Raw genomic sequence first — 17785 nt, forward strand, 5'->3', positions numbered from 1 at the left:
GGGTTAATGTTGACTTATATAGTCAATTAGTCGTTGTCCCATGCCACAATACGACATGAACTCTATACGCAAACATGAATTGTCATCCATAATTAACACTCTGTCTTTAAGTCGTGACAGAAAAAAGATACGAAATAATATCCAATACACTTTGTATATGCATAGTGAAGACAGCATATATGTATTTAATGTACTCAAGATTGTGGAACGCAGTAACCAAAAATGACATCTAATGGAAGACATACGACAAAAGTAACCAAAAACGACATTTTATTCTTCTTTCCCGATCTAATACCCACAATCGTAGATCATCAATCTCAGACGCATATTACTGAAGAAATTAATGACGTCATATGGCATCTAATAGAAGATTTGTTTGGAACATCTGAATCATCAAAAGTGTAAACGAATCTAGTTTATTTGATGAGTAATGCTAATCTTTACATGCACTAATTTAATTATCACATACATGTAACATCAGTTGACGTGGCAAGTTTTAAGTGGCTAATATTTTTTTTAAGTGACTTAAAACACGTTACGTTAGTTAATATGAGATGATCAAGTGCGATAAATGAGTGTGACGAGTAGCATTACTCTTATATGATATTTGTGTTTCCCCACAAAGGACGATTGAAGTACTTTGGCAAAATATATGAAGATAAGACCAAATGCAACATGAAATCATAAGAGAAATACAAGCAGAAGCATGATTGATTAAAATTAAATCCTCTAGATTTTTTAGGATAACTTCATAAAAGTGTTACCAAAATCCTAACTTTTCATATAGTTTTTGTTATCTTTCATTGTGTAAATTGTGGAAGAAAATGGAGGAAGAGGAGAGAAAATAACACAAAAGGATTTTCGGGTGATTAGGCATTATATTACATTACATCAACACCACCAACTCAAGGTAAGAAACAAGAGACTTAAGTTGTTTCATTTCTCAAAAACAAAAAGTACTTGCAGAACATTATATCTACTCTCATGCATGAATTGAGGTAGAAGGAAGGTGACGTGAGCCATGACAGCATCCCACTTCTAAGTTCTAACATTAATTCCGTTTTATAATTGATCTCTTCCTTCCCAAACATTATTTCCATTTTTATATCATTCATGTCTATTTTCATCTCAATGCTCATTTTGCTCAATGAATATGAAATTAAACTTAGAATATATCTATTCATCAATGCAACACCACCAACCTTTAAATCTCTTCAAGAATGAAATATTTTCTTGAGGTAAATCTGCCACCACCAAGGCACGCACTATCCTTTGTGTCGTCATGGAACAACAAAATATTTTACAGTGGAACTCCAACTTTAAATCAAATCACGGATGTTAAATCACCACTTATAAGGAATAAATTTAATTATTTAATCAGTATTTTAACATTTTCGTTCACGTGTGTTCAAACTCTTATTTAATAGGCAATAGGTAAGGCACAGCACGTTGAATATTTAATTGAAATGAGAGATGAATGACGGACACAATGTTCGAACTCAGGATCTCTGATTTAATACCATGTTAAATATTCATCAATTATCTTAAAAGTTTAAGTTTATAAGAAATGATAAATTTAGTCATGTAATCAATACTTTAACACAGGACGACATGGATTTCCCAGCAGATTCACTAACCTGAATCATGGTCCAATCCGCACACCACACAGAAATATATAGGATTCACAAACAATTCTGTAGGTATGTTTCCTCTTTTCTTCTATCCTCCATGATTTATTTGTACTCTTTAAAACGTTGTTTTCATTAATTTAGTGGTCAGTGGAACGCAGATCAAAACTTTATCCCGTATATTATTCGTATGGTTGGAGGCTTGGGGCATAATATTTACCTCTTTGCAAACCACGTGGTTTTAATTAACCTTTTTTTAAAATATATATTCTTTTGGTGGCATGATATGCTTTTTCAATGGAGGAAAAGCATGACAACCGATAAAGTTAGTCTCACTTAAGTTGATTGTAAAGGTATTACATATTTTATTAAGTCACATTAATTAGAAAGTAATACAATAGATGAAGTTAACACTAAGGCGGCTGGCAATTTTTGACTCGTTTAATTAAATGAATTAGATTAGAGTTTACCTATATAGTCTTATAACTATATATACATCGATACAATCCGAATCCTACACACGACATTTAAAGGGCAGGTAGCGCTTTTAAAACGATATATATGCGAATCCAATACAAAATTAATGTTTTAGAGTTGAGGGTTTTGACTCGTTTAATTAAACGAGTTGGGTTAATGTTGACCTGTATAGTTGATTAGTTATAGTCTCATGCCACATTACGACCTGAACTCGATCGACACGCAAACACGAATTGTCATCCATAATTAACACTTTGTCTTAGGTCATGAGAGAAGAGATAAGAAATAATATCCCATACGCTTTGTATATGCTTTGTGAAGACAGCATATATGTATGTAATGTCCTCAAGATTGTTGAATGCAGTAAACCAAAAATGACATCTAATGGAAGACATACGACAAAGGTAACCAAAAATGACATTTTATTCTTCTTTCCTGATATAATACAATCGTAGATCATCAATCTCAGACGCATATTACTGAAGAAATTAATGATGTCATATGACATCTAATAGAAGATTGTTTTGGAACATCTGAATCATCAAAAGTGTAAACAAATCTGGTTTATTTGATGATTAATGCTAATCTTTACACTAATTTATCACATACATGTAACATTAGTTGATGTGGCAAGTTTTAAGTGGTTAATACTTTTTTTAAAGTGACTTAAAACACGTCACATTAGTCTGTATGAGATGAGTGCGATAAATGAATGTGAAAAGTATCATTACTCTTATATGATATGTGTGTTTCCCCACAAAGGGCGTTTGAAGTACTTTGTCATATATAGATATAGGAAGATAAAACCAAATGCAACATAAAATCATAAGAGAAATACAAGCAGAAGCATGATTGATTAAAATCCTCTAGATTTTTTAGGATCGATAACTTCATAAAAGAGTTATCAAAATCCAAACTTTTCATATAGTTTTTGTTATCTTTCATTATGTAAATTGTGGAAGAAAAGGGAGGAAGAGGAGAGAATAACACACAGGATTTTCGGGTGATTCGGCATTATATTACCTACATCTACCACCAAGAAAGAGTCTTATAAGACTATATTTTACTCTTATTTCTTAATGACAATCAGTTTATAAAATCCAAAAGTGTTATTTTTTAGTTTTTCCCTACATAAAATTTTAGTTAATTCCGCCATGCATTGAGCATGCAGCTACTGAAGCAAGAATGAGATCGTAGTTGGAAATTCTAGGTTGCGAGTGCATGGCATTTTGCACTACTAGCTACTCTTGCTTTTGCAAAACCTAAACTCAAGGTAAGAAACAAGAGAATTAAGTTGTTTCATTTCTCAAAAACAAAAAGTACTTGCAGAACATTATATCTACTCTCATGCAAGAATTGAGGTAGAAGGAAGGTGACGTGAGCCATGATAGCATCCCACTTCTAAAGTTCTAACATTAATTCCGTTTTATAATTCTCTTCCTTCCCAAACATTATTTCCATTTTTATATCATTCATGTCTATTTTCATCTCAATGCTCATTTTGCTCAATGAATATGAAATTATCTTTTCATCAATGAAACACCACCAACCTTTAAATCTTTTCAAGAATGAAATATTTTATTGAGGTAAATCTGCCACCACCGAGGCACGCACTATCCTTTGTGTAATGGAACAACAAAATATTTTACAAACTCCAACTTTAAATCAAATCATGGATGTTAAATCACCACTAATAAGGGATAAATTTAATATTATTTAATCAATACTTTAATATTTCCGTTCACGCGTGTGTTCAAACTCTTATTTAATAGGCAATAGGTAAGGCACAACACGTTGAATATTTAATTGAAATGAGAGATGAATGACGGACACAATATTCAAACTCAGGACCTTTGATTTAATACCATGTTAAATCACTACTTATCCTAAAAACTTAAGCTTATAGGAAATGATAAATTTAGTCATGTAATCAATACTTTAACACAGGAGGACATGGATTTCCCAGCAGATTCACAAACCTGAATCATGGTCCAATCTGCACACCACACAGAAATATATAGGATTCACAAACAATTCTGTAGGTATGTTTCCTCTTTTCTTCTATCCTCCGTGATTTATTTGTACTCTTTAAAACGTTGTTTTCATTAATTTAGTGGTCCACGAGGAACGCAGATCAAAACTTTATCCCGTGTACGATTCATTATCACTGTCATTGTCATCATGATGGTTGAGTTCACCTCCTCTATATTTGATAGAAAACATGGTTGATGAGAGAATATGGCGTTGATTAAATTTAGAAGCATTTGAACTTAATGCTGAAATATTTGCACCAAAGCTTTTTTTATAATCTAATGGCCAAGTGAAGGAGAAAGAAACTGGTCTTAGGCCTATTGAGGTATGTCCATAGTCATAAACTTAAAATTTTTGCATGCATCGAATCACTTAGGAATTCTCGTTCACAAGCAAGAAAATACTTTAGAGCTTCACTGCAGGCGTATCAGCTAGCTATTGGCCGGCTCTATTTCTTTCCCCCTATTTTGGACAAATCAGCATCCATTCAAAACCACTGTAAAGTAGCGCAAACAGCAAAGCAGTTACTGAGCAAAATAAATAACTAAACACAAAGTTAACCAAAACAACAGAGAAAACCTGCTCTACATTTTCTGCATAAAACAAGCCTCAGACAGATTACTAGACAAAACATGGGAAGTGTTCAGTTCTCATTTGAGTCTGTCAATTTTGTTTAGCAGCTGAGTCTGTATTTGACATCGTGGCTAATACTAGAAAGCACAGTATTTTGACAAAGAAATCCTGTATGTCATCCATTACATGCCATTGCATTTTCTGTTTCTTTCTTTCTTTTTTCGTTTTTTTTTTTGTGGGGGGGGGGGGGGGGGGGGGGGGGGGGAATAATTGGTTGACGAGTTTCTAATATATATGCAATACCGTTCTTGTTTGAAATACAGAGTTTGAAGAGCAAGAGAACTGAAAGATGAAGGTTGAAAGTGATTCTGTTACTCCATTTGCCAAAAATGGATTCCTCAGTAGATTGTCGTTTTGGTGGTTAAATCCATTGATGAAAAAAGGCAGGAAGAAAATTCTTGAGGATGAAGATATACCCAGGTTGCGTGACGCAGATGGAGCAGAAAATTGTTACTCGCTGTTCTTGGAACAATTGAATAAGCAGAAAAGAGCAAAACCATCAATCCTAAAGGCAATAATCTCATGCCATTGGAAAGAAATCTTCTTAACTGGGTGCTTGGCTTTGTTAAAGGTTCTTACAGTGTCTGCCGGTCCCCTACTTCTGAACTCCTTCATATTGGTTGGTGAGGGAAAAAAAAGTTTCAAGTACGAAGGACACTTACTGGCAATATCATTTTTCTTTCTAAAGGGCATAGAATCCATATCACAAAGGCAGTGGTTCTTCCGAAGCAGGCTTATTGGCCTAAAAGTGAGATCATTGCTAATTGCAGCAATTTATAAAAAGCAACTGAGATTAACCAATTCTGCTAGGTTGAAGCACTCAGGTGGTGAGATAATGAACTATGTCACTGTAGATGCTTATAGAATTGGAGAATTTCCATTTTGGTTCCATCAGATTTGGACGACAGGCCTCCAGCTATGTCTTGCATTAGTAATTCTTTTCCATGCAGTGGGGCTTGCAACAGTTGCAGCGCTGGTGGTGATAATTCTCACCGTGCTTTGCAATATTCCAATTGCAAAGATACAGCATAAGTTTCAGTCTAAGCAAATGGTGGTGCAAGATGAGAGACTGAAGACTATTTCTGAGGCTCTAGTCAACATGAAGGTTTTAAAACTGTATGCTTGGGAAACCCATTTCAAGAATGTTATAGAAAATTTAAGGAAGGTAGAGCACAAATGGTTATCTGCAGTGCAATCAGAGAAAGTATATCTCAGCATTCTCTTTTGGTCAACTCCTGTTTTGGTCTCTTCTGCTACTTTTGCGGCATGTTATTTCCTTAGAGTTCCTCTACATGCAAATAATGTTTTCACCTTTGTAGCAACTTTTCGCCTCGTTCAGGAACCAATTTCATCTATTCCTGATGTATTGGGGGTGTTCATTCAAGCAAAGATTGCTTTTGCGCGTATTGTACAATTTCTTGAGGCACCAGAGCTGCAGAGTGCTCATGTCCAGCCCAATTGCAACATGGAGAGTGTGAATCACTCCATTTCTATTAAGTCGGCAAAATTCTCTTGGGAAGAGAATTCATCAGAACCCACTCTAAGTAACATAAATTTGAAGGTTAAACCCGGAGAAAAGGTGGCTATATGTGGAGAAGTTGGCTCAGGTAAATCAACCCTTCTAGCAGCAATTCTTGGAGAAGTTCCAAAGATTCAGGGAAGTGTAAGTTGCTACTATTATTTTCCTAGTTACAAAATGCATCTCAACATTGTGAGAATTTTCTCTTATACTATGTATTCCAACATGTTAGGTTTTTAGTGTTGGCAAATTCAATGTCAAAACATATTTGGTTGTAAGTTTTAAGTCAAGGTTAAGTCAGCAAAAGTTGATCCAAGACGTGAAAATTCAAGTTTGTGTATGCTGTCAAACATTGACCTAGTTGGATTAGAATGATCATATCATTTGATTCTTATCAGATGAAGGCAAGTTTGGTGGTGTTGAAAGCTAACTAAAAATACTACAATTTTGTGTTTCATGAATTTTTTTCAATTTCAATGTTTCTTGGGTCAAAACGGAATAGTAGAAGCTGAGCGTTTGCTAGATCATTTTCTGGAGGGTTCAAACGGTTAGGTTCAGAGAAATCCATTCAGAACATCGTTTGCTGAGATGTCCAAACGGGCTGCACCATTGAGAAACCCGAGAGCACATTCGGTGATCCATTTGATAAGGCGTCCGAACGATGTGCTGCACTAAAGAACCTTGGAGAAGTGTTCAATGGTCTGTTAACTGAGCCTTCCGAACAGTCATCTTCCAGAGTTGACCGGTCGTTATAGCGTTCCCTAGATCGTCCGAACGGTGGATTGATTCCGTTCAAATGCCGCCACAGAATTTCATTATTTGGTCTCCCAATTTCTCTAGTAAACCTAGTTTTCGGAGACTATAAATAGGCTCTCCATGGACGATTTTTAAAAGAGTATGAGGCTATGTTTTAGCATGTTAAGAAAGAGTTCTTTGATCTTAGAGCATTCATGCGAATTATCTCCTAAAGTTATTTTAATTAAACCATACAAACCCTTCCTTCACAAAAAGCCTTCAGCCACAAGAGTTCCGAGATTTCAAGAAAAGATCACAAGTAGAAGAATTGTCCAGATTTCTAAAAGAGTTACTACATTAGAGTGAAAGTGGATCACTTGTCTAGTACAAGGGTGTATCAACTACAAAGGTTTTGTAATTGTGAAAACCTTGTAATCTGTTTATTCTTATATAGTGGATTGATTTTTTGGGTTTGGCTACTCCGGAGTTTTTTACTTTTGAAGAGTTCTTCAAAAGATTTTCACTTCGTTACCAAAATCTTTTTGTTGATTGTTTTAATGCTTTGCTTGATTTTAGTATTCATATCCATGGTATTTGTATTTATGGTATTTTGTATTTAAAGTTGGTAACTTTATTAATCTTTATACTTCTTGGAAAAAAAATTTATTAATCTTTATTGTTGTTAAGATTGAGATGTTCATTGTTCAGCAACTATCGTTTTTCACAACACTTCCAATTCCCATAGTTATGCACCCATCGTGTAAATGTAGTCCCCATATTACAATGGAAAAGGTTAAGTATTCTAACTGAGTAGTATCGTTTCATTTATTGAATATACAGATTAAAGTTTGTGGGAAGATTTCCTATGTTTCTCAAACAGCATGGATTCAGAATGGAACAATACAGGAGAATATTTTATTTGGGTCTGCCATGAATAGTGAAAGATACAGAGAAACACTGGAGAGCTGTTCGTTGGTTAAGGACCTTGAGTTACTTCCTTTTGGTGATCTCACTGAAATAGGGGAGAGAGGAATTAATTTGAGTGGTGGTCAGAAGCAACGCATTCAACTTGCTCGTGCTCTCTATCAAAATGCTGATATATTTATCTTAGATGATCCATTCAGTGCCTTGGATGCACAGACTGCTATGAGCTTATTTCATGTAATCACATTTTTCCAACACCTCCCATGTCTTCATTAGTTGTTTACTGTTTATTTGGAGTTCAATTACTGAGGTCAAGTGTATGCTTACAATAAACGTTGACAGGAATATCTTTTGGGGGCGCTTTCTGAGAAGACAGTCTTACTGGTGACCCATCAAGTTGATTTCCTGCCTGCTTTCGATAATGTTTTGGTTAGTATACTAGAGTTGACGACAAGACTTTTGCAGTCTCTCATGTCTTAATAACAGTTTGATATACAAAGAGCACTTGTTTATCTTCTATTTATGTTGTTTCCTATGGAAACTACACCAAAGATTTTGGAGATATCTCCTAATATCTGTGTCTAGCCACAGAATTTCCTGCAGAGGAATAAGCTACCATGGTTTTCTTCTTTTCTAAATCTACTCATAACTCGTCACAATTTGTTAGTAACTCCTCTCTTTCTCTAGTTATGTCATGGACTAAGCACTGAAAGAGTCACTTAGCCTACATTGATCTTTTCTTTGCTTTTTATGCAATTTCTTGTTGATATTACTATTAGTTCCACATAATGAATGGATGTGAGTTTTATTTTATTTTATTCACAGTACATGTCAGATGGGAAAATCCTACAAGAAGGTCCTTATCATCAGTTATTGGCCTCAAGCAAGGAATTTCAGGACCTTGTTAATGCACACAAAGAGACGGCCGGCTCTGAAAGGCTTGCAGTCGTTAGTTCTGCCCATACACATGGAACATCATCAAGAGAGATTAGGATGACGTATATAGAGAAGCAACTTGAAGCACGTGAAGGTGATCAATTGATTAAGCAAGAAGAGAGAGAAATAGGAGACACAGGCTTCAAACCTTACAGGCAATATCTGAATCAGAACAAAGGGTTCTTGTACTTCTCCATGGCCAGCATCTCTCACCTTTTATTTGCGATTGGTCTGATATTACAAAACAGTTGGATGGCTGTTAAAGTTGATAATCCCCATGTTAGCACATTGCGATTGGTCTTGGTCTATCTGTTGATTGGATTGGCCTCAATACTGTTTTTAATATGCAGAAGTCTTTGTACACTTGCTATGGGTCTTAAAGCTTCAAAATCGTTATTTTCACAGCTATTAGACTCCCTTTTCCAAGCACCCATGTCTTTCTACGACTCCACACCTTTGGGAAGGATACTTAGCAGGGTACGCATGTCAAACATGAAATGTTAATTCCCCCATTGTTTAATGCCTAAAACAAATGTTTCTATGCGCTTTCTGTCATTATGTGCAGGTTTCTTCTGATCTGAGTATCACAGATCTTGATGTCCCGTTCCGCCTTATCTTTACTGTTGCATCTATCATAAATGCTTGTTCTAGTCTTGTAGTACTAGCAGTTGTCACCTGGCAGGTCTTGTTTGTCTCTGTACCAATGATTTATCTCGCAATTAGCATGCAGGTAATACTGCAAGAGGTCCTTTCTTGAATATCATTCCCTGATAGCAGTTCTATTTCATATGCCATATAAATCAATAACATTGTAGACAATCTGTGACCATCATCCTCCCAAATCATGAAATATCTTATTTTTAGTAACGAAGTCATGTGCCAGGGGTAATAATGTAGAACTTGTGAACTTTTTGGAAACTGACATTTATCTCTCTTTAGAGATATTACTTTGCCTCTGCAAAAGAACTAATGCGGATAGATGGCACAACCAAGTCCTTAGTAGCAAGTCATCTAGCCGAGTCTTTAGCGGGAGCCACGACAATAAGGGCTTTTGAGAAGGAAGAAAAGTTCTTTGCAAAAAATCTTGACCTGATTGACACCAATGCTAGTCCTTTTTTCCACAACTTTTCAGCAAATGAGTGGTTGATCCAATGGATAGAAATGATCAGTGCAGTTGTTCTTGCCTCTGCAGCACTTTGCATGGTTTTGCTTCCTCCTCGGACTTTTAGCTCTGGTGAGTATTCAAATGTTGTTCTTGGAAGCATGACCACTGTAGTCATTTAGTAGTTTACACTGACATCGAACCTACTGACAGGATTTATGGGGATGGCACTTTCTTATGGCATTTCTTTAAACACTATCCTTGTCCGTACAATTCAAAACCAGTGCAGTATAGCAAATAACATCATTTCTGTAGAAAGGATATATCAATACATGCATATTCCTAGTGAAGCCCCTCAAGTAATAGAAGAGAGCCGCCCTATGGCGAATTGGCCGGCTGTGGGGAAATTGGAGATACAAGATTTACAGGTAATATTGATTGCTTTAATGGTAAAACTTAAAACACAAAAGGTTAGCATTCTGAGAAAGGTGATCTAAGAACAGGTCAGATATAGGCCCAATGCACCTCTCGTTCTTTGCGGGATAAATTGCACTTTTGAAGGAGGGCACAAGATTGGTATTGTTGGCCGAACTGGCTGTGGGAAGACTACCCTCATAAGTGCTCTTTTTCGTCTGGTGGAGCCAGCTACAGGGAAAATTATAGTTGATGGCATTGATATCTCCAAAATTGGACTTCATGATCTAAGGTCACGTTTCGGAATAATACCTCAAGATCCTACACTTTTTAACGGGACTGTGCGATACAATTTGGATCCCTTGTCTCAATTTTCTGACCAAGCAATATGGGAGGTAATGCTTAAAATCTTTTCCTTTTCTGGTTGCGTTAACAAGGTTAAGTACCTATTGAATCTAGGGTTGGCAAGACACAACCCGCCAACTCGACACGAAATTAACAAGTTTAGGTTGAAGGATCTGACTCGTTTAATTAAATGAGTTGGATTATAATTGTCCTATATAGTCTTCCACTCGATAACAAAACATGTACAAAGAAGTGGACTTTTTCTTTCTTATCTAATTTGCATGGTTGCCAGTTACAAATATGCACGAATTCATATTAGTTTCCGTTTGAAGGTTATTGGAAAGTGTCAGCTGCAAGAGGTGCTTCAGGAAAAAGGAAAGGGCCTAGAAGCCTTGGGTAAGGTTTCAATATTGTAATCTGTGGCATTTGCTGAGTTTAAAATGATCTTTAATAACTATGAACCTGTTATTCAGTTGTGGAAGATGGATCGAATTGGAGCGTGGGGCAGCGACAACTTTTCTGTTTAGGGCGTGTACTTTTGAGGAGAAATCGGATATTGGTGCTCGATGAAGCAACTGCATCAATTGATAATGCAACTGATATGATTCTGCAGAAAACTATTCGGACTGAATTTGCAGATTGTACTGTAATCATTGTGGCACACAGGATACCAACCGTGATGGATTGCACCATGGTTCTTGCCATTAGCGATGGTCAGTTACATCAATTACTTTAACCTCTCATCTAAATAATACTCCCTATATTTGTGCATGTGCCTTAAACCTTTGTCTAAGGATAACTTCAATTACTAACTTCCTCACAACATTTTTAATCAAAATGCAAAGGCAATCCTTCTAGACGATGAACACTTGTTCCTCAAAGGGAATTGTTATCTACCACAGAATTTCTTCAACTCTAGAGGTCAATCAGCACTTTGAAATATCTGAGCTTAATGTACATTCAAACAAATTAAAAGCCATACAGAATTATGTAGAGTGAAATAGATGTTTTAGCAAATAACTTTATATTAAAATATTTTTGTTTGAATTTTGAAGGAAATGAGTTCATTTCTGTTTCAGGAAAAGTAATGGAGTACGATGCACCCATGAACTTGATGGAGAGAGAAGATTCCCTGTTTGGGCAGCTTGTGAAGGAATACTGGTCCCGTTCTGAGTCTACAGAATCCCATTGAACCTAACAATAACTTCTTCTGCAGACTTTTTAAAAAAGGGGAAGAAACAAAAATTTTAAGTAGGAAGAAGGGGAAAAAAAACTTCAGTGGGGCTCTAAAGAAAAAGGAAAGCATTGAGAGGCCATGTTCTAGGTTGTGTAATGTATCTAGTTGTATTGAAATGCCATGCTCCCTCTTTCTAAAGAAGGGAACAGTTATAATTAACTATATCTATTTAGAAACTTAAAAGAGCTCCGCTATTATGAACAGCACTCTACACCATTTTGATTTGAACAGGTGCATTCAACACATCTTTGTGGAGTTTATGGGTTTTCCCACTGCAGGGATGTCTATAAATTTTGGAGGAGCCACAAAGACAATAGGTGTTTATGCATTGTGGTGGCATCCACCTTCTACCCAAGTCTCACAGATTGATAATGGCCATGTTCCCAATTAAACAGTAATTTTATTAAATAAATCATCAATTTCATGTTACACCCGGTGATGAGAAAATAGAAAATAGAAAATTGAAAACCATCAATGATTCTAATTCCATCTCATGAAAATCAGGGCTCGGTGGGAACTTACTCAATAAATTAAGCAGATAAACAATATGATGGCAAGATTAATCAATATTGTAGTTAAGGTCCTCCAAGCACGGCATTCTCAATATCCTCTCTACTCAATGCATAACTAAATCTCCTCTCAACATCCTTTTCAAGATTCCCAGGTCCGCTCTTCAGATATCTGCATCAAATGCAATTCTCAAGGTCCAGAACAGTGGTAATAATCAAAGAAAAAAGTGAATACTTTTCCAAGTTTACTCCTATTTTTCTGTCATAATCCTTAGATAGTGCAAGAGCATGATACGTTTACACATTTTTTAGCCTCTCAATATACTAGGGCCTGACAACAGGGTCGAAGAACTGATGCATGTTACCCAACCAAAAACAGTCCAAACTAGAACCCTGACCTCCTACCTCCCCAAAACAAACACATACACAGAGTGAGAGAGCAGACTCAACCCAATCCAAGAACTGATGCATGCTTAGATTTCAGGACCATATCTGCCAGCCAACCATAAATGCAATGTAAGTGGGATCTTAGATTTAAGTCAACCCCTTTTTCTTTAAAATTTAAATGAAACAAGGAAACAAATTTTCTGCTCTCATTCTCATTACATTCCAACTTGTCTCTCCCAAGAACCTTTGTCAAAAGTGGGCAGTACTACCACCAAGATGGCTGTGTTCCCATTTTCCTTGACAGGTATTTTCCCGGCAACAATGTTAAGAAGATCACTTCAGTTGTTACTCATCCCAAAAGTAAACATCTAAACTCCACATAAACCTAACTCAAGGAAATATACTTGGCAATGATTTGTAATACCTACATTTCCACTGTATATATGGACAAACCATCAAATGAAGCCATAACTTCATTAGCTAATTCACAGGTCCATTAGAAGAGGATTGGAGGGCAAAACCACTGGAAGACTGTCAAGAATCTTATTTTTATAGACATGGGACTAATCATCTTATGCAGCCAAAGTAAGATTGTCCAGCAATAGCAATAACAGGACACCTCTACTTGCCATATTACTTCAGAAAATACAAAAAATTATCTGCAACCACGCAAGCATATGATGCTTCCCATCATATCCAAACTAAATATTTAGCTAGAAAGGATTCAAAGTTGGTAATCATGCATTAAATCTAATAGGCCACATGGCATAGGCCCAGGCACAGTAAGCACAGGCACGGTGTGATGCCTAGTAGCTGGACAGAGTACAAATACTTACAGGGTCAAGTGGATACTTTCATGCCACTAACCCACAGAATTTTGAATGATAAGTGCACTTAGTAACATGTGCAGTTCTACAAGAGCTTTCACCCAAACTCCGACACCATTTAAACATTAATACAATTTTTATTGTAAAAGATAGAATAATTTCCAATCTTACATTGTGCCTAGTATAATTCATTAACTTAGTTTTCGACCGACATGCAAATATAATGGCAAGTACAATTTTATTGCAAGAGACCGAGTGCTCTTTCCTATCTTACATTGCCCCATGTATAATTCATGATCTACCATTCAGACATTGTTGTGTCTAATCTAACTTGGTTGATTTAGTTTTCAACATCAATGCACATAAAATGGTTAAGTGGCTAGAACTAGAGGCAGCTTGTTGGTGATTTTGTCCATTTAAAAATATGACGAGTTACACATACGAGTTACATGACTTGAGAAAAGGCACATTGCAACCTCTTTGCATTAAATAAATTCTGTAGTTCTTTTGGTACTGTGCCCTCCCTTACACTCCCACTCAACGCACAAAGAAAAGCCTAATATTCAATACTTTAGAGATAAACCTATACCTGCTAATTAACAAATCATAAGATATCAGCCGATTCACTCCAAATCTCCTAGTACCTCCTTTCTATTAGCCATTTCAAACTCCAGAACTAGTCATCATCAAACTAAAAAGCGGAACAAATAGACCATGCCCATGTCCAAAAAGCTTCCCACTTCAGTGCACTTAGATTTGTAAAAAGACAAATTAGATAATATGTCAAGAAGAATAAAGAAAAACACGAAAGCCAGAACAATCCACAATCATCACATACGAATTACGGGTTCCTTTGGTCTTGTAAACAATACATGCATGCTTTAGTAGCAATAACACAATATTATGGGGAATTTTTTTTTAAAAAAAAAAAACCTAAAAAGATTAATCTTTACTCCAGTTACAAACTCATTTTAATCTCTAATTAGCATCCTTCACAAAACCCAACTTTCTTAAACATTGAAACCCGCATACCTAACCACACAACATCAAATCAATTAACCAACCAAAATTACAGAACCCCACATTGCCAAAATCATATATAAACTGATGAATTTCTGATACATACACAGTACATAACATATGCAAGCACGCATAGATACACATATATGCACAAACCCAACACTATCGAACGAAAGCACAAAAACCCATGTTAGGAATCACAATATCAATGCACCAAAACGAATAACCAACCTTATATATAGGTCAGTGACATCTAGTGAGAGCTGGGCGTGCCACTCCGGCTTCTCCACAAGCCAAACGGCCCGGTCATCTTTGCTCTGGTAAAACCCCAAGCTCCTCAACCAGGCCTCAATACAGGGCAGGCTGTGAGAGTAAAGGGGCTTCTTCTTGTCCGGAAGCTTCTTCAGCCACTCGTCCTCTGGGCCTACTGAAGAGAGCTCCTCTGCTTCGTTGGATGACTTCGAGGAAACCAAAGTCAAGGTCTTTCTTGAAGATTGGGTGAGGAGGTGGGGCCGTGGAGGGAGTTTTGGGAAAAGGGTAGGGTAAAAGGTTGGAACTTTGGGGAGATTCGGAAGAGTTGCAGTAGAATAGAAGACATCACTGGTGCTAATGCTGAAGAATTTAGAGGCAGATATGGGGGACATATTTATTTTTCTGATTTATTATTTTTAGTTTTGTGTTTTTATATGAGTTGGGGAAGTGAGAAATTGTGGAAACTTTATTGAGTAGGAGAGCGAGATATCTGAAATGGGTAGTTTTTAACTTCGAAATGAACTGAGCTGAATTTCATTATCTGCTTCGATCTTTCACTTTGAGGGAGATTTTGGGCTGTAAGCATTCAGACCTCAAGTAGTGTGCTCACAGATATTCAAATGGGTGAGGACTAAAAGGAGTTGGGCGGGACCCCAATTTACCCTTACAAAAAGGGGAAACCAGATAAATTTTTTCATTTCCTTAGTTTGTGTTTGTTTCTGGAGTAAAAATTAAAAAAAAAAAAAAAAATGGGAAATACAGATTTTCGAACAATCTAAGACTATTGGCAGGTTTATTCACATACAGCCGCGAAAAGTCTCTTTTGGGGCTTTTAAAGTATGTTTGGAGTAATTTTACATCGACATTAACTATTCATCAAGTGTTTATCAAAAAATGAGAAAGAAAATAAAATCATCATTAGGCATGTGATTAATAAAATGATGATTTTGATCGATTAATGATTTTAAAAGTCACTTCATTTTTTTATGTACACTTAATGTATTAAAGTTACTCGTATGTTTGAGATTGCGTTGGTAGTAGGGACAATAATTTTATATTTATGTGTTGGGTTTAAGTCGTATTAAGATATGAATATAAAAATATATAAGTCTATTTTTATTCAATCCATTTAATTGGATGGGTCAGATCTCTTAACCTTAATTTGCTAATTTCATGATGAGTTAATGTCAGGTTCGCAGGTCGTATCACACATTGACAACTCCAATTGTCATGTGGCAAATTCTAATAATGTCGAAACATATTTATAAGACTATATAGATTAACCTTAACACTGCTCATTTTAATTAAATTAATTAAACTCTTTAATCCCAATTCAATAATTTCGTTATGAATTTATGTCCAATTCGTAGGCCGTGTAAAAAATTATCAAACCCTAACTTTTGGTGTCTAATGCATACTAGAGATGCTTGAGCTATCTACTATTTCTTAATCAACCATTGAATCATTAAATTGTTTTGTTAATTGATTCAATGGTTGAATTATATAACCAACTGATCTAATGGCATGTCCTCCCTACAGAAACTGAAAGCAAGGGGCCGGGGAGCCTCCCATGCATCCTCAAGTTCAAGCGAGCAATAATTTAATGGGCAGGGTTTAAGGTGTAGGTGTCGCCCAATGACAAAAAGGGAAAAAGAATTGATTATTATTTATTAAGAAAAAAAAAAGAATGTTACTTATTTAACTAAAAAAAGCATTTCTTTACTCTTTAGAATTCTTTTATAGACATGGGTTTGTTTTGTGGGGACTTTGACATTTCTTATTCGTATTCTTTAATATATACTTTGAAGACAGATTTCTTATTTAACATTTTTGGCCATACATGAGTGCTCTTATAACCTTAAATTGATGGTTTTTCAAACTATTACGTCAAATAGCTTGAGTCCTAAATAGGGCCGGCTTGATATATTTTGGGGTCTTAAGTGAGAAGTTTAAGTGATGTATTTTATTTAAAATTAAATATTATTTAATTTAAAATTATATTTTTATTTAAAATTCATTCTTTTCGCTTTTTGAGATGAAAAATTACTTATTAAGTTTTTATATTCGAGTCTTTTTAACATTTCATTTTTAATTGATAATATATTAATATGGTTAATCCATTTAATATTTCTTGTGACATTGTTGATCTTATGTAGGATTTTATTAATTTTAATTTTGAAAAACTTATTTCTGCATAAGCAACTGTAACAGCCCTTAATTACCAAAATTGAAGGCTTTAAGTTAAGTCCAAAGTTCAAAAAAAAAAAAAAGCTAAGAAGATATGGAAAGTCTCAAAAGTCATGAAGGCCTTAATTACCAAAATTGAAGGCTTTAAGTTAAGTCTAATGTTCAAAGACAAAATAGAATGAAAAATAAAAAAATGCTAAGAATATATGGAAAGTCTCAAAAGTTATGAAGGCCTTAATTACCAAAATTGAATGCCTTAAGTTAAGTCCAACATTCAAATAAGATATGGAAGTCTTCAAAGAAAAAATAGAATGAAAATAAATAAATGTTAAGAAGATATGGAAAGTCTCAAAAGTCATGAATGCCTTAATTACCAAAATTAAAGGCATTAAATTAAGTCCAACATTTAAAGACAAAATATAATGAAAATAAATAAATAAATAAATGCTAAAAAGATATGGAAAGTCTCAAAAGTCACGAATGCCTTAATTACCAAAATTAAATGTCTTAAATTAAGTCCAACATTCAAAGACAAAATACAATGAAATAAATAAATAAATGCTAAGAAAATATGGGAAGTCTCAAAAGTCATGAAGGCCTTAATTACCAAAATTAAAGGCCT

General features: G+C 35.3%; 2 protein-coding genes across 4 annotated transcripts; one reads left to right on the top strand and one right to left on the bottom strand.

The window, feature by feature from the left end:
• Positions 1-4253: 4253 nt before the first annotated feature.
• LOC133858097 (ABC transporter C family member 10-like) lies at positions 4254-12164 on the top strand. 2 transcript variants are annotated; one of them, XM_062293545.1, is made up of 12 exons: positions 4257-4461; positions 5033-6432; positions 7864-8184; positions 8290-8376; positions 8773-9360; positions 9449-9613; positions 9823-10117; positions 10199-10413; positions 10489-10794; positions 11077-11140; positions 11218-11457; positions 11824-12164. In XM_062293545.1, exons 2-12 carry the CDS (start codon positions 5059-5061, stop codon positions 11934-11936), a joined length of 3768 nt encoding a protein of 1255 aa, XP_062149529.1. In that variant the 5' UTR covers positions 4257-4461; positions 5033-5058; the 3' UTR covers positions 11937-12164. The 2 variants fall into 2 exon arrangements, with proteins under 2 accessions (XP_062149537.1, XP_062149529.1); XM_062293553.1 differs by lacking the exon at positions 9449-9613 and having other exon boundaries at positions 4254-4461.
• On the bottom strand, positions 4423-15527 carry LOC133858122 (uncharacterized). Of its 2 annotated transcripts, XR_009898445.1 has the most exons (3): positions 14956-15527; positions 12504-12662; positions 4423-4632 (listed from the first exon to the last, which is right to left on the bottom strand). XR_009898445.1 is itself a non-coding variant. In XM_062293569.1 (2 exons), the coding sequence occupies exons 1-2, from the start codon at positions 15366-15368 to the stop codon at positions 12557-12559; spliced, it is 519 nt and encodes a 172-aa protein (XP_062149553.1). In that variant the 5' UTR covers positions 15369-15517; the 3' UTR covers positions 12360-12556. The 2 variants fall into 2 exon arrangements, 1 of the variants encoding a protein (XP_062149553.1); XM_062293569.1 differs by lacking the exon at positions 4423-4632 and having other exon boundaries at positions 12360-12662; positions 14956-15517.
• Between the last annotated feature and the right edge of the window lie 2258 nt (positions 15528-17785).

Source organism: Alnus glutinosa, chromosome 1, assembly GCF_958979055.1.
Source record: "Alnus glutinosa chromosome 1, dhAlnGlut1.1, whole genome shotgun sequence".
NCBI lineage: Eukaryota > Viridiplantae > Streptophyta > Magnoliopsida > Fagales > Betulaceae > Alnus > Alnus glutinosa.